Below are 22,724 nucleotides of genomic sequence, written 5' to 3'. Positions count from 1 at the left end.
GAGCATTTATTTTGTTTCCACCATGGTGGTATCAAAAAAATGGCCAGTTCCATTATGGTGGAAATAAAATTTCAGTCCAGTTCATGTGAATAGTGAAAATTAATTGTTTCTGAATAAGAAAATGATGTATTGTGAGGAGGAAGAAGAAGAAAGGGAGGAGGAGGAGGAGGAGGCAGGGCCGTCTCAAACCTGTTTGAGGCCCTACATTCTATCGTGAAGTTAAGGCCCCTAATCATCATTTGACAAATGCTAACAGGTGTTGCCTTCGTCCTTCGAGCACTCGATAAGGAACCTATATTTATTTATTTTTAAAAAAAAAAATACTCTATTAAACAAATAAAATTTTTTAATTTATATTTTTAAAAAAGAACTTGAAACTAAAAAAGGTGGAGAAAATCACAAAATAAGAAACTTACCCATCAAATTTAGATTTTCTTTTGACATACTTTCTTCTTTCTCTAGCTTAAATAAAAATTCTTTCATCTTTTCTCTCTGGCAAAGCAATACCATCTTCCTGTGTTCCTTCTTTCCTCCCCTTTAGCCAAAGTAAAATAATTTTGTGATAACATTTGTGAAGATTCTATAACACTTATTTGAAAATTGAATTCCTTATTAGAGAGATTTTTCAGAGAGAAGAGAGTATTAATTGAAGTAATTCAATTAACTGGTTTTCTACATTATAGATAGCAATAGTCATGAGAGAGAAATGCTGGAGAATGAAGTTTTTTCATTTTTCCTAAACATTACTCCTTCCATTTAATTTTAATCTACACACTTTGTTATTTTACATTATTCACAAAATTCACTTTGACCAACATTTGTGATTTATACGCGGATGAAATTGTAGTCATGTGGGATCTTGTTAGATTCATCATAACATGTATTTTATAAATATGTGCTTATGTCGATTTTGTACCAAGTATGCAAAAGGTATTGGAAAGCCAACAACAAGAACAATATACAAAATTAAATGTGAAATAATTGATGATCAACAATGTAAATAAAAGAATAAAAAGACAAAAAATTGTTGAAGCAGAAAACCAGAAAGGTGGAAAAACCGGCGGGTGATTCTCTTGATCACCAATCCACTATGAAGGTGTCACGTCAATATAGGCGTTTGAGTACAATTTACACAGTTGCTTTGTAAAGTATTAATGGAGATAGTGAGAGTGTTTGCTATGGAGTATGGAATAATGAAGATTAGTAATAGCTAGGGAAAAAGTGTTATTGTATGCTAATGTCTCGTAGTGGTTAGTGTCTAAAGTAGGTTACAATACACAAATATATGTAGCTAAAAGAATGTCCTCCACTAAGAGCCAGTAGATTGCACCCCCCGCCCTTTATTCTCAACTACTTCCTTGTTTATCTTAACTAAATTGCACGTGAGCCCACACTCCTTGCCACTTATTTAGCCATTTGATAACTTCATGCTTCTCATATCCAATATTTCAAATTCCTTTTTGCCACCAATGCATAAAATATTGGGACAAACAATTGCCCCTAATTGATGACACTTGCTCAACCGTCTTGGGAAGTGGCATCAATTACACTCTTCCCTAAATCTTCTCCTTCAAATGGCTTCAAGTACGTTGTTCGTTCACTTCGGATGTCGTCACTCTGTCTTTACTTAATTTCCTTGCTTATTTTTATGTGCTGTCGTCAGAGAACACCATGTCGTATGTCGCCATCCTTGCTATTGTGATAACTATTGTCGCCGTTATCCTTGATGACGCCAAAATCGTCAAGGAGACGTCATTGAAGGAGGCAGTGGATGCTAGAACATGGAAGGTCAGACGACATCATGGACTGCAGAAGACGACGTCCTAAATTCCTTAGAACTCTCAATGACCTGCTTCCCGACGGCGTCACTATCGCTGCTGAGACAGCGACCACTGCTTAATCTACCCCTGTTGTAGAGGACAAAGATGCCATGGAGACACACTAGTTTTCAGTGTTAGTTTTTGTGTATAAAAGTCCTTGTATGTCTTTGTTGTGTGTTATGCAAATGTATGTTTGTAAGTATGTATGTACGTATGTATATGACTTTTCGATCGTGACTAGAGGTTTAGTTTTAAAACCAAAACGTTGTCATCCAGGATATGTCGTCAAGTGTAGAGCCCTTATGTTTGTATGAATGTGTGTATGTATGTGTGTAGGTACCTTTGATATTTGAAACCACTTGCAATATTAATTGTTATGAAGGGCTAAATTGCCTCTTCTAATTAATTGCGAGTGGTGTTTTGTATGTTGTTGTGATGACTTCTTACGGTGTGTGTCCCTTTTTGTATAGAAGCCATGTTGTGTTCACCTGAACGTCGTCAAACCTTGATGCCCCAGCTTAAAATTGTCGCCGTCATAATAAAGGTCGGTGTCAACTGTGATTTCGTCGTTGACGCTGATGTTCGATTGTCTTAAAGTTGACTGTCAACCAATCCTCGCCCCCCATGCCTGTCTTCATACAACAAAGGTGAGATGTTCGTTTGCTTCCCCCAACGGTCCTACGACGCTCAAGTTAGTATAATATAAAGAAATAACGTTTAAAATACAAAGGAAATAGAATATGTTGAGAACAACAAGAAATGAAATAACTCAATTTAAATTGTTGGTTGATTACATGTAGTGGCGTCCCTTTTTTTCTCAACATATTACGATTAAAAGCGATAGAGTTTTAGATGGATGACGTTCCAACTTCAGGGAATGTGCTAGGGAATGTGCTTGCCCTCCTTGAGATATGAAATAATCGACGACGTCCAATTGCCAATCGTCATCGCAATTGTCAACGTCGACATCACTTGTTGGACGACGTCCAACTAGGATCGTTTTTCCAGTCGTTGGCTTGATGAGTCTGATGGACACTATGAACTTGTTGTGGACGATCATAAGACTTTGGACGCCACAAACTTTCTTTGTTTGCCATCGACTTCCTGTTGTCGACGTCATAGAATTCCTTTCTTGACTGCATGTCTTCCTCCAAACGGATCTGTGTCAAGGCTTTGGCTTGAGCATCCTCAAACGTTGGACAGGGATACTTGGTAAGTTCTTTGTACAAATCTGAGTCTTGATCATCCAGCCCCCGTCAGAAAGCTTCAATCGCCGTCTTAACGTCGGAAATTGGAATCGACACCTTTTCCCTGTTAAACCTATGAACAAACTCTTTCAAGGATTCATCAGATTTTTGCACGATTCTATGTAAGTCACTAGCCTGTTTTTCCATCTTATGACTGCTAGCAAACTGTAAATTAAAAATATTAATCAATTTAGAAAAGGTAGAGATAATGTCGTTACCAAGGTGGATGAACCACTGCAGGGCTGGTCCAGTCAACGTCGATCCGAATCCTATACACATGCATGCCTCGCGCATGCCACGAGGAATTGAGATGGTGATCATCCGTTGTTTGTATTGAGCGACGTGGTCATTTGGATCTGTAGTGTCGTCATACATCTTCATGGTTGGGACGGAGAATCGCTTTGGAACCTCGATCATGGCAATGGAATCAACAAAAGATGAGTCCGCATAGCTATTTGGCGTCGCTTTCTTTATAGGGCGAGGGACGCTGGGGATTATGGCGATCATGTCTTCTAGCCGCTGAAGACGCTGCTAGATGGGATCGTCGGCGACAGAACGTGGTTGCCCCCTGGCCTGGTCTCCAATGATGTCGACTTCAGGCTCGATGTCAATGTCAGGCTCGATGTCAGCGTCAGTCATTTTGGAGACATCGCCTATGCTGCGGCGCTTAGAAGCTTTGGACTTTTTAGCAGATTTCAGGCTTTGATTCTCCATGCATGATGCGACATAGCTATTCTGCAATTCCGCCATAGCAGCCTTGACGCGATTGAGTTTATCTATGACTTCTTGAGTGGTTACCCAATCTCCTGCCATCGCAAACACAGAAAAAAGAGAAGTCACAAACGAAATGGTAGACGAAAAGAAAGTGATGAACGATGTATAGAGATCTTGCTGAAGGCCCCACGGTGGGCGCCAAATTGTTTATGCCGATTTTGTACCAAGTACGCAAAACGTATGGGAAGCCAACAACAAGAATAATATACAAAATTAAATATGAAATAATTAATGATCAACAAGAATATAAATAAATGAATAGAAAGACAAACAATTGTTGACGCGGAAAACTCGAAACGTGGAAAAAACCGCGGGTGATTATCTTTATCACCAATCCACTATGAAGATGCCGCGTCAATATATGCGTTTGAGTACAATTTACACAGTAGCTTTGTAAAGTATTAATGGACATAGTGAGAGTGTTTGCTATGGAGTATGAAATAATCAAAGATTAGTATAGCTAGGGAAAAAGAGTTATTGTATGCTAATGTCCCATAGTGGTTAGTGTCTAAAGTAGGTTACAATACACAAATATATATAGCTAAAAGAATGACCTCCACTAAGAGCCAGTAGATTGCACCTCCCCTTTATTCTCAAGTACTTCCTTGTTTATCTCAACTAAATTGCACGTGAGCCCATACTCCTTGCCACTTATTTAGCCATTTGATAACTGCTTCTCATATCCAATATTTCAAATTCCTTTTTGCCACCAATGCATAAAATATTGGGACAAACAATATGTACATTTTATAATTTTTACAAATACAAAACTAAAGATATTTATCAAAGTTTTGCATTGGTATGCGTGAAAAATGTAAGTGTGTAGATTAAAATAAAATGGAGGGAGTATATGACATCCTCTAGTTGACTAATTAAATAAAAGTTTTTTTTTTGGACAGTGTGATGAAATCAAATAATATTTGAAAAATAGTGTATAGCAGAAAAGCGTAAATTAAAGAGCCGGAGTTTTTAATTAATTTACTTATAAGTTGGAAAATAGTTGAAGCATTTACAATTTGTTTTATCTCATCTAATTGACCACAAAAAAAAAAAAAAACCAAACATCAAAAGATAAAAAAACATAATAACCATGTGACAAATTTGATTGGAACTATATATAACATCCTGAAACAAAAGCTACTGTCAAGTCAAAGAAGAATGTGTTCTTCTAGAACGTTTTTGTGTGTAAAGGATTATCAATCATGTAGATACAATTAGATCCACTTTTGACTTTTGACATCCAAAGCACACTAAATTAATTTTATCACAGTACCAAACATTTCCAGAAATCATTGAAGGTTCTCAAATACCCAATAAGTAATTGTTAATTGTCAAAACATATTTAGCAAATATAATACCAAAGTTCCACTGATTGACTAGTCATCGGCCATTGCTCGTACATGGGAGTATTACGTAAGCTATAACCTCAACTTATCTCCAGGGATAAGCCTGACATGAGACCTTCTGGAAGTGCAACTCTAGAGCTAGCTACTTGAGTTTTTTTCAATCATAATGTGATTTACAATGTCCTCAGCAATAATCTAACTCCTAATTAATTAATTATCATGCGACTGTTAATCAATTTGCCTTAGTTTTTAACTAGGTTACTTATTTTTAATTTTTAATTAAATAACTTTGGTTCAAGTACTTTCAACTAGAATATTTCGGAATCTTTTAATTTCAAATTTGATTTTGATCAAACTAGATTCTTGCACATTTTGCCAGCTCAATCGAGATTTGTTACATATGTGATTCGTATTTAGGTAATCATATTCACTATCAAAATGATAATTTAGTGACTTGGAATGATTTTACAATCACATTTTAAATTCTAATTAAATATATTTTTATGACTACTTTTAATATATGATCATCATAAGTCTATTAATGATCGTAATTCTGTTAATTGGGTTTTATCGGATTTAGAATGGGTTATTTTGGATCATGAGTTATCTTAGGGGCGGTTTATTTGGATTATAGGTCGGAAAATGCTCAATCTAGATCTTTGGGTCAACCCAAAATTGAATTTCAAGTTGTTTCACATGTTTCTTTAAATCTTTTGAATGATAAACTCTACTAATATCCATTAGATCGTGAATGTGAAAACACAATAAAACTACGACTGGGCAAGCAAGATTAGGCTGAAAGACTTGCAATATTTTAGAACTCAAATTGTTTGGCTCTATACATCAAGTTAAGCCATAGTTTGAGCCAAGCCCGTCGGCCAAATCAAATCAAAGGATAACGTTGCTAAAATAAGAATAGTTAGGCGCGCAAAAACACACATAAATTATTACTCTATATATATATACCTGCTTAATCCATTTGAGTGAGATGGGAGGGCTGGGGTTTGTTGGGCTTTCAAGTCAGAGACCATGTACGAGGACCGCTCAAAAAAAAAATTTCGTAAAGGACCCCCAAAAAATATATATATATATATAGCTTTTCTCATTGTCAATAGGTCCACCGTCCATGTCACCTCCAAAAATATTCTCTTCCTATTTAGCTGTGTTCCTGTGTTCACATGATATATTAATATATAGACTGTGGAACCATGTTCCATGTGACCAAATAAATACCAATTGTTATCTACAATGCAATTAAATCTAAATAGTCATCAATTAACATTATATGTACGTGAAAAAGTGATACTTCAATAAGAATACATGGAAAAACATTTGCGCGGTTTAAACTTAGAAGTACACGCTTGCCACTTTACCTAACTAAAACAACTACGAATAGTCTAATCTAAAACGAGTACTTTTTGTATCAAACAAGTCAAAGCAATCGATGAAAAAGTCAAAGAAGTACTAGCCAACCCAAAAAATACCAAGTGCCTCTTTACTTTATAAATACTCCTCAAACGTGTCTCAGTTTATATCATACCCACAAAAACAAACAAACAAAACCACACCAATTAAGATAAAACTCACCCCAAAAAACAAACATCACATTATCATCTATTATTATCTCACCACCAAAATGGCCATCAAAAGAAGTAGAGAAGAGATAGAACTTGAAAGAACCATAGCCATGGCAAACTACCTAATCCTCTTATCCAAGACCTCTAACTCGACCACCGTGGAACCCACTAGTAGCAGCCGAGTTTACGAGTGCAAGACGTGCAACCGCCAATTTGCCTCCTTCCAAGCACTGGGTGGTCACCGGGCTAGCCACAAGAAACCTAAAACTCATTATACGAACGACTATAATAATCCGTCTGAGGAAAATGTTAGTAAGAGGTCTAAAACTCATGGATGCTCAATATGTGGATTGGAGTTTCCTATTGGACAAGCGTTGGGAGGTCATATGAGGCGTCATAGAGCTGCCCTCATTGGATCACAGCTCCCTTGCACCTCTCGTCCTACACTTTCACTTGAACTTGAACTTTCTTCACATAATGTTTCGGACGAATTAACTGGTGTGATCAAAAGTAGGAGTTATAGTGATGATCATAAAAGTGTTATGTGCTTAGATTTGAATTTGACTCCTTTAGAGAATGGACTGTTGGAGGTTAGGAAGTTTGCTCCTTCTGTTTGTTAGTTTTATTTATTTATTTTTAGTTCACATTCTTTTAATTCTTTATGATAGAGCATTTTTTGTTCAGGAAATAGCTTTTGTTCTTTCAATTGTTTGTGTATATACTACTACTAGAACATACATGATGACAAAGAATATCAATACAAGGAATATTATAGTTTTTTTTAAATTTTATTTATTGAGATCCTTCGTTGATTACATTTGTAAATAACTATCATATTGATCATATAATCATCTCCAACCATATGAGTACTCAAACTCTTGACTATAGGAAAATTAAGCACCAATAATCTTAATCGTTGACTTTTTTAATTAAAACAATCAACTATGAAACAATCTAGAACAATATCACGGTGATGTGTGATCCTAAAAATTTTATTTTTTTGTTAATATATTGTAGAGTTGTAAATTATTCGGATAATTTAAAATTTTAAACCAATCTAAACTCAATTAATAAATATAATTTTTCAATTAAATTCGAATAAAATAGGTCTCTAGATTTTTTTTTTAAAAAAAAGAGCAAATTGAATTTCATATAAATTTATTTAGGTTAACATATCTTTATATTTCATGTTTATATACTTATTCCTCTTTTCATTTATATCTATCTAACGAACATTTTTTAATAATAGCAAAATTTCAAAAAACTATCTTTTGGAACCAATTTTTTTCAAAAAATATTACATTTTAATTTTTTTTTTCAAAAAACTACCTTATATGACATCCTTTCAATATACTACATTTTACTTTTATATTTAATACTAATAAATAAATGACATTCGCCATAGGTATTGTTGTCGGTGAGATAGCGAGAAAAGAGGAGAGAAACAAGAGGGGAAGAAAAACAAGCAATCTACGACAACTCAATTATTAGTGATTAAACCCATTTACTGAAATGGTAGTATATTGAAAGATAGTTGTTATATAAGTTAGTTTTTTGAAAGAAAATTTTTAAAAGCTAGTTTTTTTGAAAAAAACAAATTGATTATAAAAGTTTGTTTTATGAAATTTTTCCATTTTATAACTGATTATTGTAATTGTTATTAGGTGTTCTGATTTTGTACAAGTTTGATTGAATTTATAGATTTTTGATATGTTGTATGACATGTCTTCTAGCAATTTGACTCTTTAAATATTTTTGAAAAACTTCTGATATAATTGTATTTTAGAACCTTAAAAAAACTTTTCAAGCTTGTGGGCCAATAATAATGGGGATTGCATAAGGTTATTTTACATTACATTAGAAATTAAGGTCTTCTAGTCATCATGTTGTCCCCAAACAAAATATATAATAATAATTTGAACTTTTAGATTGGATCCAAATTGACAAAGTGTAATTCATATTCGTTGAGATTGAATTTGGATTCAAAATTTGAAAACCGAATTAATTTCATATTTGATTTCATTTGGGACATATCCAAACCCAAAACCAAATTTACATATGTAACCTATTCAGCTACATAAATGATTGGTAGTTATACTTTAAATACTTCCTTTTTTATATACTAGTTTTGCCTATATGCATGCAATGCATGTGTTGACGTATAAAATACATATTTTGTTAAATAAACAAATTTAGGAAAATTAAGCACCAATAATCTTAATCGTGATTTTTTCATATAATAACCATATGAGTTACTCAAACTCTTGACTATAGGAAAATTAAGCACCAATAATCTTAATCGTGATTTTTTCAAAACAATCAACTATGAAACAATCTATAATAATATCACGGTGATGTGTGATCCTAAAATTTTTATGTTTTTGTTAATCTATTGTGGAGTTGTAAATTATTCTGATAATTTAATATTTTAAACCAATCTAAACTAAATTAATAAATATAATTTTTCGATTAAATTCGAAAAAAAAAGTCTCTAAATTTTTTTTAAACAAAAGAACAATTTGAATTTCATATAAATTTTTTTAGGTTAACATATCTTTATATTTCATGTTTATATACTTATTCCTCTTTTCATTTCTATCTATCTAACAAATATAGTTTTATAATAGCAAAATTTCAAAAAAAAACTATCTTTTGGAACCAATTTTTTTCAAAAAAAATTACATTTTAATTTTTTTTTTCGAAAAATTACCTTATATAACATCCTTTCAATATACTATATTTTACATTTATATTTAATACTAATAAATAAATGACATTCACCGTAGTTATTGTTGTCGGTAAGGTAGCGAGAAAAGAGGAGAGAAACAAGAGGGGAAGAAAAACAAGCAATCTACGACGACTCAATTATTAGTGATTAAATCCATTTATTACTGAAATGTTAGTATATTGAAAGATAGTTGTTATATAAGTTAGTTTTTTGAAGAAAATGTTTAAAAGCTAGTTTTTTTGAAAAAAAAATTGATTATAAAAGTTTGTTTTTATGAAATTTTTCCTTTTATAACTGATTATTGTAATTGTAGTTGTTCTGATTTCGTACAAGTTTGAATGAGTTTATAGATTTTAATATGCTTTATGACATGTCTTCTAGCAATTTGACTCTTTAAATATTTTAAAAAACTTCATATATAATTGTGTTTTAGAACCTTAAAAAAGACTTTTAAAGCTTGTGGGCCAATAATAATTGGGATTACATAAGCTTATTTTACATTACATCAGAAATTAAGGTCTTCTAGTCATCATGTCGTCCCGAAATAAAATATATATTTGAACTTTTAGATTGGATCCAAATTGATAAACTGTAATTCATATTTGTTGAGATCGAATTTAGATTCAAAATTTGAAAACCCAATAAATTTCATATTTGATTAAATTTGGGACATATCTAAACTCGAAACCAAATTTACATCTGTAACCTATTCAGCCACCTAAATGATTGGTAGTTATACTTTAAATGCTTCCTTTTTTATATACTAGTTTTGCCTATATGTATGCAATGCATGTGTTGACGTATAAAAAACATATTTTGTTAAACAATCAACTTTAACAATTTATTTCAATCGCTAAAACAATGATTTTTTAACCAACGTAAGATTTAACTATTTCAGCGTATTTTTAGACATTCTAGGACAACACCTAAGTTCTTATATATTCCCTTATAGAATAGAGATTTTTTTCAGTGCTTAAGCTTGCTTCTTTTATAAACAGAAAAGCTAACATAATGCTTCATTCTCTTCCTCCCTTCTCTCAATTACTATTGTAAATTTTTAATAGGTGCTTTCGAGTGCACGTAGAACTACGTGCTTCCAAGAACATCTGTTATAAGTTTGCCACATACTTTGCTCAAATGACTAAAATGTAGAATGCGCAAATATAATGTTATAACGGAAGTGAGAAAGAAACAAATAATCGAATGTAAAATAATGAAAAACGTACAACTGATTTACGTGGTTCACTAATTTGGCTACATCCACGGGTAGAGAGAGAAAATTATTTTATTGATGTGTGGAATACAGAATTACAAATGTATTATATACTAACTTCGTCGAATAAATGATATTAGGCTAATCTAATTCGGAATCGCCTAACGCGTGTCAAAGAACCTTGCACCAGGCGCGAGTCGCGGCGCTTGACACGACTCGCTGTCAGCTATCGGCATTTGGGCGCGAGTCATCGTCACGAGTCGCCATTTTGTAGATAGCCCAATTATATTATATTCAAGGCATATTCTAACAAATCTCCAACTTGACTTGAATCCTCTCACAATAAACCAAAATAATAGATGCATTGAACACAACATCTAAGATTCTCCCTGCAACCAAATTTGCCCCAAAAGACAACCAGACTAGATTTGTCCGTTAAGGACACCAGATTAGACCCTAAGGGTACCAGACTTGCCCTAGAAAAGGGCAATTAACAACAACGAACATTGAGCAACTCTAAACAATGTTGAAACTTACTCTACAAAATCGGCTTGGTGAACATATCAACAGGATTATCAATTGTACCTACCTCCTTTACCTTAACCCTTGTCTCACTCCTTAGAAAATGATATCTCACATCAATATGCTTAGTCCTCTCATGATGGACTTGATTCTTGGCTAAGCATATTGCACTCAAACTGTCACAATACTTTATAACCTGTTCGTGATGTAAACCAAGATCACTAACTTGCCCTTTTAACCATATCCCCTCTTTAACAACTTCCGTTAACGCCATGTACTCTACTTCATTAGTAGACAAAGTAACTCTAGCCTACAGAATTGCCTTCCAACTAATAATAGAGCCACCAAGAGTAAATACATAGCCAGTAATGGAACTCCTACCCTCCAGCATAATCAAAATCAGAATAACCATTGACTAAGAACTGAGTATCAATCCCATAAATAAGACCAATATCAATATATCTAAGGTAACGAAAAATCCTCTTGATTCCCTACCAGTGCTCCTTATCAGGATCCCCCATGAACATACTAACAATACTAATTGCATGTGCAAGATCCGGCCTAGTGCAAACCATAACATACATTACACTCTCTACTGCAGTAGCATAAGGAACCCGACTCATGTACTCCTCCTCAACAAACTTGGGTGCAAAAGACAAATGATTATTGGACACACTTGGAGTATCTATATGTTTAGGTGTTGACATGCCAAACCTTGACCAAATCTTCTGAATGTATCTTTTTGTGACAAGAAAAGCTTCCTCCGATCTCTTTCCTAATAAATCTTCATCCCCGAAATCTTTTTCGCAACACCCAAATCCTTCATCTCAAACTCAGCACTGAGAAGACCCTTCAACCTCTGAATACCAGACTTGATCTTTGTAGCTATGAGCATATCATCTACATATAGAACTAGATAAATCAATGATCTATCATCCAACTTGTTGTGATACATACAACAATCATATAGACTCCTGTTGTAGCCCAACTCAATCATATAACTATGAAACCCTTTACCACTGCCTAGAAAACTAATTTAGTCCATACAAGGGCGTCTTCAACCTGCAAACATAGTCTTCTTTTTCAGGAACTAGGAACTCATCTGGCTGAGTCATATAAATCTCCTCTTCCAACTCCTCATGTAGGAAAGCAGTTTTCACATCTAATTGCTCAAGTTCAAGATCCTGACGTGCAATTATTGATAGTAACAACCTAATGGAATTATGTCTGACTATTGGTAACAAAATCTCATTATAATCAACTCCTCCCCTTTGCGTGAACCCTCTTGCAAGAACCCGAGTTTTATACTTGACCCTCCCAGAAGGTAAGGTCCCTTCCTTCTTCTTGAATGCCCATTTGCATGTGACAATATTTCTCTCCTTATAATGTTTGAATAGCTCCCAAGTCTGATTCTTCTCCAGAGACTCCATCTCATCTCCCATTGCAGCGAGCCATTGAGCAGACTCGCTACCGGAAACAACTTCTTTATAGGTGGATGGCTCATGATTGTCCACCTCCACCGCTTCAGCAACTTGCAATGCATAAGCAACCATATCCTCAAAATCATACCTCCATAGAGGTCCCACACCAACTCTTCTAGCTTTATCAAGTGCTATGCTCGGTCGATGTGCTTCAGATGAGGTTGATTGATGACTAGAAGATTTAGTAGCACCATGTTGATCTTCTCCACCTTGGTGTTGTGATTCACTCTCATCGTGAGTGACTTGTAGCTTCACCTGTTTATTGACAATTCTACTAATAGACACCATAGTAGACATCACAGGAGAGTTAAGCATACAATTTTCATCAAACATTACCCTTCTACTAAGTATAACTCGACTCTCAGAAGGTGACAAGACTCTATAGTTCTTCACTCTACTCCCAAAACCCACAAATACACCCTTCTTAGCTCTAAGTTCTAATTTATACCTGTGTGTCCACATTTGATCATATAATAGGTTGTACTTACAGCTTCTGCCCACAATCTTCTAGCTAAGCTAGCATTAGAGAGCATGCACCTCGCTTTCTCCAACAATGTATGATTCATGCATACTGCTACTCCATTCCGTTGTGGCGTATTCCTAACAGTATGATGGCGAGCAATCCCTTAATTTTTGCAGAAATCATTAAATTTAGACCAACAGAATTCCAGACTATTATCAGTATTCAACCTTTTGATCTTCATTTGAGCTTGATTTTCCACTAAAGCCTTCCACTACTTAAAATTCTTGAAAGCCTCGCTTTAATGCTTCATCATAATTAACCAAGTCATCCTTGAATAATCATCAATCATAGACACAAAGTGCTTGTGACCTCCAATAGATTTCACTCGGAAAGGACCCCAGCAGTCAGAATGGATATAATCAAGTGTACCCTTTGTTGTATGAACAACCTTTGGAACTTGATGCGATGAAGCTTTCCAAACACACAATGTTAACATAAATCTATATCCTGCACCTTGTGCCCACATAGAAGATCCCTTTTTGACAGAATTTGCATCCCCCTTTCACCAATATGTCCAAGTCTCATATGCCACAACTTGATCATATCCTCCTTGTGAATCTCACATGATGCAATAGCAGCAAAATCTGTCACAGTAGAACCTTGAAGAAAATATAAGTTACCATTTTAAATATCTTTCATAACCACCTTTTAACCTTTGTAAACACTCATAACTCCACCTTCACCTTGAAAACTGAAGCCCTTGCTATCAAGAAGACTCAAAGATATCAAATTTTTGGTCATCAATTGAACATGCCTAACTTCGTTCAAGGTGCAGAATGTACTATCATAAGTCCTCAACCTGATGGAGTTTATTCCAACTACTTTACAGGCAACACTGTATGGCCATAAAAACACTACCCCCATCTATCTGCTCATAAGTCGAAAACCACTCCATGCATGGACTAATATGATACGATGCCCGAGAATCAAGAACCCACATATCCCTGCAATGTGACTAGTTATTAGCAACTAGGCCAAATCTTCCTTAAAGTTACCTTCACTTTTTGCCAAAGCAGCAAAACCCTCATTCTTTTCCCAGTTGCTTCTTTTTCTTCGGACATTCATTTTTCTAATGCCCCTTTTCCTTACAGTAATTACAGACATCAGTAGTTTTAGGAATCGTAGAATTCGCATTTTTATGGTTCGATTTCTTTTTACCAGATTTTCTTTGTCCCTTACCCTCAGTAACAACTAATCCTGAAGCGTGATTTTCTATACTAGGACCAGATGCCTGATGACGGATCTCTCTAGTATGAAGAGCAGATCTTACTTCTTCTAATGACAAACTATATTTTCCCAACAATAAAAGAAACTCAAAAATTATCATATGATAAAGGCAAAGATAATAACAGAATTAAAGCAGCATGATCATCATCTACTTTAACATCAATATTACGAAGATCTAGTAAGATAGTATTCAATATATCTAGATGATCCCTCAGAGACGTACCTTCCTGCATATGCAGGCTGAACAGACGTTGCTTCAAGAGCAACTTGTTGGTTGGAAATTTCGTCATGTATAGACTCTCTAACTTCAACCATAGACCGACGGTTGTTTCCTGCTCCGCGACTTCAGTAATTATGTCGTCAGAAAGACGCAACATAATTGTTGAATGTGCCTTTTCCTCCAGAATTTTCATCTCAGCGGTGACTGAGTCCGTTGACTTCTTTGTCAACAGTGCCCAAAACCCCTATTGCTTCAGTAAAGCCTGCATCTTGATTTGCCACAAACTAAAACTGTTTCTCATAGTGAATTTATCAATTTTCACATTCATCCCAGGCATCTTTCTCACTTAGATAAAAAAACAAAGCTTTTTCTACCATTTTTTTTATAATAGACGTGAGAAAGAAACAAATAATCGAATGTAAAACAATGAAAAACGCACAACAAATTTACGTGGGTCACTAGTTTGGCTACGTCCACAGGCAGAGAGAGAGAGAATAGATTTATTGATGTGTGGAAAACACAAATACAGATGTGTTATATACTAACTTCGTCGAGTAAACGATATTATGTTAAATAGGCATTTAACTCGGCTAATCTAATTCGGAATCGCCTAATGCATGTCAAAGAACCCCACGCCAGCCGCGAATCGCGGTGCCTGACGTGACTCGCAGTCAGCTCTCGGCATTTGGGAGCGAGCCGAGACGCTTGCCGCGAGTCGCCATTCTGTAGATAGCCCGATTATAAACTATTCAAGGCATATTCTCACATATAAAATGTATAAAAAGTATGAAAGGGAATACCTAGTTACAGTGCTCCCAGGAGCACTACTAAGGCTTTAGGTTGTTGTACACTTGGACCTTCAGAGCACCTTTGCACATTTGTCACATATTTTCCTCAAATGAGTAATATGTAAAATATATAAATATAAAATGGGAAAAAAATGTAATCAAGAACATTTAGTTTTAGGGCTAACTCGGTGAGAAAATGTAAGAAAGATATATAGAGAAACTACTTGAGAGGTTTTATATGCTTAAGGCTAAGTCAGTGAACTCTCCACTTGCAGGTCATTTTAAATCAAGCTCTCAACAATGTCCTACAAGTGATAAAGAAAAAGAAGAAATGGATAAAGTTCCTTATGCATTTGCGGGCAATTGGCAGTTTGATTCATATCATACTTTGTACAAGACCGGACGTTGCCGATTCAGTAGGTGTTGTTAGTATGTTTCTATATAATCAAGGGAAAGAACACTAGCAAGCTGTGAAATGGATATTATGATATTTATATGACACGTCATAAATGTGCCTATGCTTTGGTCAAGGAGATCTTGTGTTAAAGTGATACACAGATGCAGATATGACAAATGATATTGCAACTGAAACGACTTTGTTGCAAGGTGGATGTCAGAGGGTCCGTAGTACCCGAAGCACTGGAGTGATCCAGTAGCGGGGAAGGGGCCTAGAAGTGCCTACTACTACACCACACTACACTTGGCTCTACACATTTACAGAGCTACCCCCTGTCCAGTGCCTGGCAGAGCTAAGGTAGCTTGCTTCTACTCTTTATCCCTATCTTCGCCCAGGCTAATGGGGCCTTACTTTTTCAGGGGGGAGAGTAGAGTTGAGAGTCAGTATTAAGTTATATTATGACTTTTGCAGGGGGAGCTGTATGATTGCAATCAAGATTACAAAATGTGTTGTTTTATCAACAATGAAAGCTGAATATATTGTTGTGGCAAAAGCTTGCAAAGAGCTCTTATGGGTGAAGAATTTCCTACAAGAACTAGGAATTATACAAGAAAATTATACAAGAAAACAATATTGAAAATTTGCTTCCATCAATATTTGAACCTTGATCTCCCATGTGGGAGATAGAAAATCATACCATTAGAGCCAAGGATCCTTGGTCTTCTATTCTTTCAATTGTTTGTGTATATACTACTACTAGAACGTACATGATAACAAAGAATATCAATACAAGGATTATTATAGTTTTTTATTCTATTTATTAAGATGTTTCGTCAATTACATTCGTGAATGACTATCATATTGATCATAGAATCACGTTCAACAATATGAGTCACTCAAACTCTTAACTGGAGGAGCAATTAACACCAATAATATTAATCGTGATTTTTCCGAAACAATCAAGTACAAAAAAATCTATAAGAATGTTATGGTGATACGTGATTCTAATTAAAATTGTTAATTTTTTATTAATCTATTGTTGAAGTCTAATTTTTTTCGGATAAATTTAAAAGTTCAATCCAATTTAAACTGAATTAATAAATATAATTTTTGGATTGAAGTCCAATAAAAAACTCTCTAGATTAAAAATAAAGAATAAACTGAATTTTATATAAACCTTTTTTTAGTTTACATATCTTTGTATTTCATATATACATATTTATTCCTCTTTATCATTACTACCTATCTAACTAACATAATTTTATAATTGATTATTGTAAGCGTTAGTTGTTCTGTTTTTGTATAAGTTTGATTGAGCTTATAGATTTTTAGCATGTTTTATGACATGTCTTGTAAGCCTTAGCAATTTGAACTTTGAATATTTTTTTGAAACTTCTGATAGCTGTGTTTTAGAAACTTAAAAATAAATTTTAAGGCTTATGGGTCAATATTTGGGATTATAAAGGTTATTTTTCATTAAATTTGAAATTGAGGTCTTTTGATCACCATGTCGTCCCAAAATAAAATATAGTATAATAATTTGAACTTTTAGATTGGATCCAAATTGACAGGATGTAATTCATAGTCAATCAGATCGAATTTGGATTCAAAATTTTGAAAATCGAATTGATTTCATACAGGATTAGATTTGGGACATATCCAATCCGGAAACCAAATTTATACCCTTAAGCTATTCAACCACCTAAATGACGGTTGTGTTAAACTTTAAATCACTAGGGAAAAAAAGGAAGGGCTGCGCTTTTGATAAAAGCGCAGCCGTACATAGCAGAAGGGCTGCGCTTTTGAAGAAAAGTGCAGCCCTTCAGTTGGTAGGGTTGCGCTTTTGATAAAAGTGCAGCCCTTCTCACATTAGAAGGGTTGCGCTTTTAAAAAAGCGCAGCCCTTCACTTTGAGAAGGGCTGCGCTTTTTGAAAAAGGCGCAGCCTTCGTTGAATTTTTTTTTTTTTTGATTATTGAAGCGCGCATGTACAGTAACCCATATACTCCAACTCTATTTTTCCCACTTTCCTCTTAGAGAATTACGAGCGAAAAATCGAGTGCACCACCACCAGCTTGCGAGACCTAATTCGAGTGCACCACCACCACCCACATTGGTCCACCACTTTGTGCGACCACCACTGCTGCCCATGCCACTGCTGCCCACGCCACTGCTGCGTGCCACCCACATTGCTCCACACTTTGCGCGACCTAACTCTACTGCTCCACCACCTTGCGTGCCACCCACCACTACCCTTCTCTTCTCTTCTCCAACATTTGAGTGGTTAATTAGGTATGAATTAATCTTGTTTTTAAGTTACTTTTGTTATCTTAATTGAATTAATAATGTTCAATGTGGGTTTTGTCAATTGTAGGAAGAAGAGGCTAAGGAAGTTTTCTCTTCATTGCTCGTCGTTGGTGTTAAGAGGTAACTACTTTAACATGTAGACAAAGTTGATAATTTATTGAATGTATATGTATTTTTTATAATGTGTATATTATTTGTTGATATGAGATTGTATGAAAACGCAATGTGATTTAGCTATATATGAAATCTATAAGTTGTTTGAATCATCATCATATATGCCTAGATACCCGTTCAAGACTTACTCATTAGGAGTAAGTCTTGAATAGTCCCCGGTTTGGGACTGTTCTTGGACGTTTGATCTCACTTAGGTGGTGAATGTGTGTCTTCTTTTCAATTCTGAGGAAAATCTTGGCTTATCGTTTCTACATTGTTCTCTGGGTACATATGTAGATAAGCAATTATCTACATTGTGTACTTGGAGAACTGTAGGGAAATGCTGCCGGATTTTCCTTAGAATTGAAAAGTTGGCATATATTCACTAGTGAGATTAGACGTCCAAGGATGGGTTAGGTTGGAGTGATAAGGACCTTTGACTGCATGCATACAATTGAACATGTCACTATCTTAGCTTGTGTATACGTGTGTGATTTGAATATGTGAGTGTATGTACTTTAATAATGATTGATGCATTATAATGAATGTTGTGTTTAATTATTAGAGGTGGTCTTCTTGAATGAGATGGATCGTACTTGAAATGGTAGTCGTGAATCGATTGAGTTTGTGAATGGGGTCTCGGAATTCTGTAGAAGTGCATTAGAATATCAAACATCCTCTGGAGCAGTCGACTTTTATTGTCCTTGTTTGGATTGTAGAAATGTGAGCAAGGTTAGTAGTATACATGTGGTTAGGGAGCATGTCTTTCGCCGTGGGTTTAGGCCTCAATACCACGTATGGTTTGGCATGGTGAGCAGGGGAGGTATATGGAAGCTCTGGAGTAAAGAATGATGTATGTGAAGAAAAAAAGAAGGATGATGATGAGTTAGGGGATGAGAATTTGGATGATGAATTTGGAGATGACGATAGGGATCGGGTAGACGAGATGATACACGAGGTTGAAGATCAGTCGTGTAGACGACCTCGTATTTTTGAGTCTATGTCTCAGGCTGCTAAAAGCCGTTGTATCCAGGTTGTACAAAGTACACCAAACTTTCTGCGGTGGTAACACTTTCAACATTAAGTCGAACGCTGGTTGGACGGACTCTAGTTTCACATCGTTGTTGGAAGTTTTAGCTGAGATGCTCCCTGATGGAAATGAACTGCCAAAGTCGTACTATTATGCGAAGAAGCTGATGTGTCCTTTGGGTTTAGAGTACGAGCGGATACATGCTTGTCCTAACGATTGTGTGCTTTATCGTAATGAGTATGAGCATTTACATGAGTGTCCACGTTGTGGATTGTCGAGGTACAAGCGTGAAGGAGCTGGAGGTAGTGAAGGACCACCAGCCAAGGTGTTGTGGTATCTACCCATAATACCTAGATTTAAGCGCATGTTCTCAATTAAAGGAGATGCGAAGAATTTGAGGTGGCATGCAGATCGTAGGAAGAAAGACGGTCTGCTCAAGCATCCGGCTGATTTGCCTGAGTGGAAAACTATCAACAGGGTGCATAAGTCATTTGGTAATGAGGATGGTAATCTGAGGCTTGGATTATGTACGGATGGCATGAACCCTTTTGGCAATCTCAGCTCGCAGCATAGTACATGGCCAGTAGTTTTAGTGGTTTACAATTGCCTCCTTGGTTGTGCATGAAACGCAAGTACATGATGTTGTCGCTTCTTATATCGGGGCCCAAACAACCTGGAAATGACATAGATGTATACCTTCAGCCGCTTGTTGAAGATTTACAGAAGATGTGGAACGAAGGAGTGTTAGTATTTGATGCGTATGCTAATGAGATGTTCACTCTGCGTGCCATGCTTTTTGTACTATGAACGATTATCCAGCTTATGGGAACTTATCTGGGTATAAGACTAAAGGAAAACAACCTTGCCCGATTTGTTTAGATGACATGAAATCTACACACCTTAAGGGCTGCAAACATGTGTATATGCGCACACGAAGGCTCCTCAGCCGCGACCATCCCTATCGGTTTAAGAAGAAGGCATTCGATGGGACGGTTGAAGAAGAAGTTGCTCATAGACCATTAACTGGTACTGAATTTTATAATCAGGTGAAGGGCATTGAAACAGTCTTTGGTAAACCTGCTAGTGAGGTTGATCGACCTATCAGGATTATGGAAAAAACAGTCCATTTTTTGGAAACTCCCATATTGGAAAGATCTAAAGGTCAGACATTGTTTGGATGTCATGCACATAGAGAAGAATGTTTGTGAAGCTATTATCGCGACACTTATGAATATTCCGGGCAAGACAAAAGATGTTCAAGCGTCACGACTTTACTTGGAAAAAGAGGGGATTCGACCAGAGTTGTGGGCTCAGAAAAGGGACGGAAGGAAGAAGAAAAGAGGGGAGGAAAGGGTTGATGATGAAACTCAAAAAGTAAAAAGGTGGAGGATTCGGAGAAGAATTATTTGCCACCAGCTTGCTACACGATGTCGCGTGCAGAGAAACGGATTTTTTGCGAGTCATTGTATGGCATTAAGGTCCCTACTGGCTACTCATCGAATATGAAGCGCTTTGTTACCTTAAATGGCGAGTTGAAGTTATCGAGTATGAAATCACACGATTGTCATGTCATGATGCAAGTATTCTTACCGATTGCAATTCGTGGGATACTTCCAAAGCATGTGAGGCACACCATTACAGAACTGTGTTCATTTTTTCATACAATCTGCAGCAAATCCTAGACCCGTCGACCCCCGATTCCTTGCAGGCCAGAGTAGTTGAAACTCTATGCAAATTTGAGATGTATTTCCGCCCCGCATTCTTTCACATTATGGTCCATCTCATTGTCCATCTAGTTCGAGAAATTAAGTTGTGGGCTCACGAGTATTTCTCTCTTATCCTTATGCAGATTGGCTTGAAGGAAAAGGAGGCAGTTGGTGAATTCACTCCTAAGGGACAAATCGATGCCTTACACGAGACTTTAGGGCGGGACCAATATGGACGTGTGAGGGGCGTAGGATGTGTCCGCCTCGGGGTGAGAAAGGTGTATGGTGATCAATACACCTCTACGTCAAAATCCAGTGCCTCCAGTGTCAATTCAGCAGCTTCCATAGACGTGGAGGCTATGAAATCCCAAATTCGGGAGGAGCTCAGAGCGGAGATGACCTCAGAATTTTAACGCCATTTTGGCGCAAATGGGCTTACCGACTTTTGGTGCTTTCTCGCAGCGCAGTGTTCCTACGCAGCCTGTTCCTACGCAGCCTCATCCAGATCCGGAGTTCACGGTAATCATTTAATATCACAACTATTGTTCTTAAATGCATGGGTATCTTACTATATATATGTTGTTTCATAGACTAACTGTGAATAGAGTTTTTTTAAAAAGGAAGAGACACCATGTGAGCTATTAGCTCAAGGAGATGGTCATGGCAGTTTCATTGTCGTTGCTTATGGCTCTGCACAGCCCCCTAGGGACCGGGTACGATTGCACAACCAGCCAGTCGTTGATATTCACTATGTGGTCAGCGTTTCAGACATTGTGCCCGGTTTCGAAGAATCACCTCTTCCGCTGCCGAATACAGAAGTTGGTGTACAGTCAGTGACTGATGCCCTTGGCAGTTATGTTCTACAGCCGCGTGCATTGGTGCGGTTATCAGATCAGGTACAATGATTAACATAAGTTATATACATAGTTTTCTTTTATAGTTCTTATATATGATTGTCAGTAATATCTTTTAATTTAAATAATTACTAGGGTTCGAGGAAGGCCGACATGAAGGGAAAGAAGGTAACTTGACCTCAGGAAGGCCGACGTGCCCAAGTGGAGAAAGTAAATGTTTCTACGGCAAAGTGTCCACTCATTACGGAGATCGAGGTGGTGCAAGGCCTTACTCAACCGTGCTTTTGGCTACATGAGTGCGCTAGCGATGTAGACGATGAAGCAATGATTGAGATTAAGTTGTCGCACCACCAATTCCACTACTTTGAGGATTCATCGACCTTCATTTCTAAGGTTGATATTAAAGAATTCTTACTTGAGGAAGAGTTGAATGTTTCCATGATACAAACATTCATGAGGTAATACTTTAGTATATAAATTAATAAATATACATATATGCCTTAATTAAGTAGTATTCAATCCAACTAATAACTTCCATAATAAGTAAGTTTTATTTTAATCAGTATGATTTCTCAGGCTATTATACAATGATTTGAGGCCATCTAGTGAGCCAATGTTTGGTTGGTTATGTCCAAGCTTAGTACGAGATGACAGTTGCGTACAAAACCAAAAGGAGTTGAAAGCATATCTCAAGGATTCTTTGAAAGCATGGTCTCCTCTTGGATATAAGATCATTCTTCTTCCTTACATTGAATCGTATGCTTCTTAAACTCACTTTTTACTTTAATTAAATTGACCTATTAGTTGTTCTAC

The 22,724-nt window shown here is 36.1% G+C and overlaps 2 protein-coding genes across 2 annotated transcripts; both read left to right on the top strand.

The window, feature by feature from the left end:
• Positions 1–6,711: 6,711 nt before the first annotated feature.
• Positions 6,712–7,550, top strand: LOC104886969 (zinc finger protein ZAT12). The gene has a single exon (XM_010671536.4). The coding sequence runs from the start codon at positions 6,824–6,826 to the stop codon at positions 7,382–7,384; it is 561 nt and encodes a 186-aa protein (XP_010669838.1). The 5' UTR covers positions 6,712–6,823; the 3' UTR covers positions 7,385–7,550.
• Positions 7,551–21,486: 13,936 nt separating this feature from the next.
• On the top strand, positions 21,487–22,088 carry LOC130590492 (uncharacterized). Its single transcript, XM_057392951.1, has 3 exons — positions 21,487–21,576; positions 21,678–21,914; positions 22,047–22,088. Exons 1-3 carry the CDS (start codon positions 21,487–21,489, stop codon positions 22,086–22,088), a joined length of 369 nt encoding a protein of 122 aa, XP_057248934.1.
• The last annotated feature ends 636 nt before the right edge of the window (positions 22,089–22,724 follow it).

Source organism: Beta vulgaris, chromosome 2 (genome assembly GCF_026745355.1).
Source record: "Beta vulgaris subsp. vulgaris cultivar EL10 chromosome 2, EL10.2, whole genome shotgun sequence".
NCBI lineage: Eukaryota > Viridiplantae > Streptophyta > Magnoliopsida > Caryophyllales > Amaranthaceae > Beta > Beta vulgaris.
Note: the sequence above shows the minus strand (reverse complement) of the source record. Positions and strands in the feature narration are given on the sequence as shown.

Coding starts and splice junctions, on each gene's coding strand:
- LOC104886969 (XM_010671536.4), top strand. CDS start 6,824: ATGGCCATCAAAAGAAGTAGAGAAGAGATAGAACTTGAAAGAACCATA.
- LOC130590492 (XM_057392951.1), top strand. CDS start 21,487: ATGGGCTTACCGACTTTTGGTGCTTTCTCGCAGCGCAGTGTTCCTACG. Junction 21,577..21,677: donor ATCCAGATCCGGAGTTCACG/GTAATCATTTAA, acceptor TTTTTTAAAAAG/GAAGAGACACCATGTGAGCT. Junction 21,915..22,046: donor CTGATGCCCTTGGCAGTTAT/GTTCTACAGCCG, acceptor AATAATTACTAG/GGTTCGAGGAAGGCCGACAT.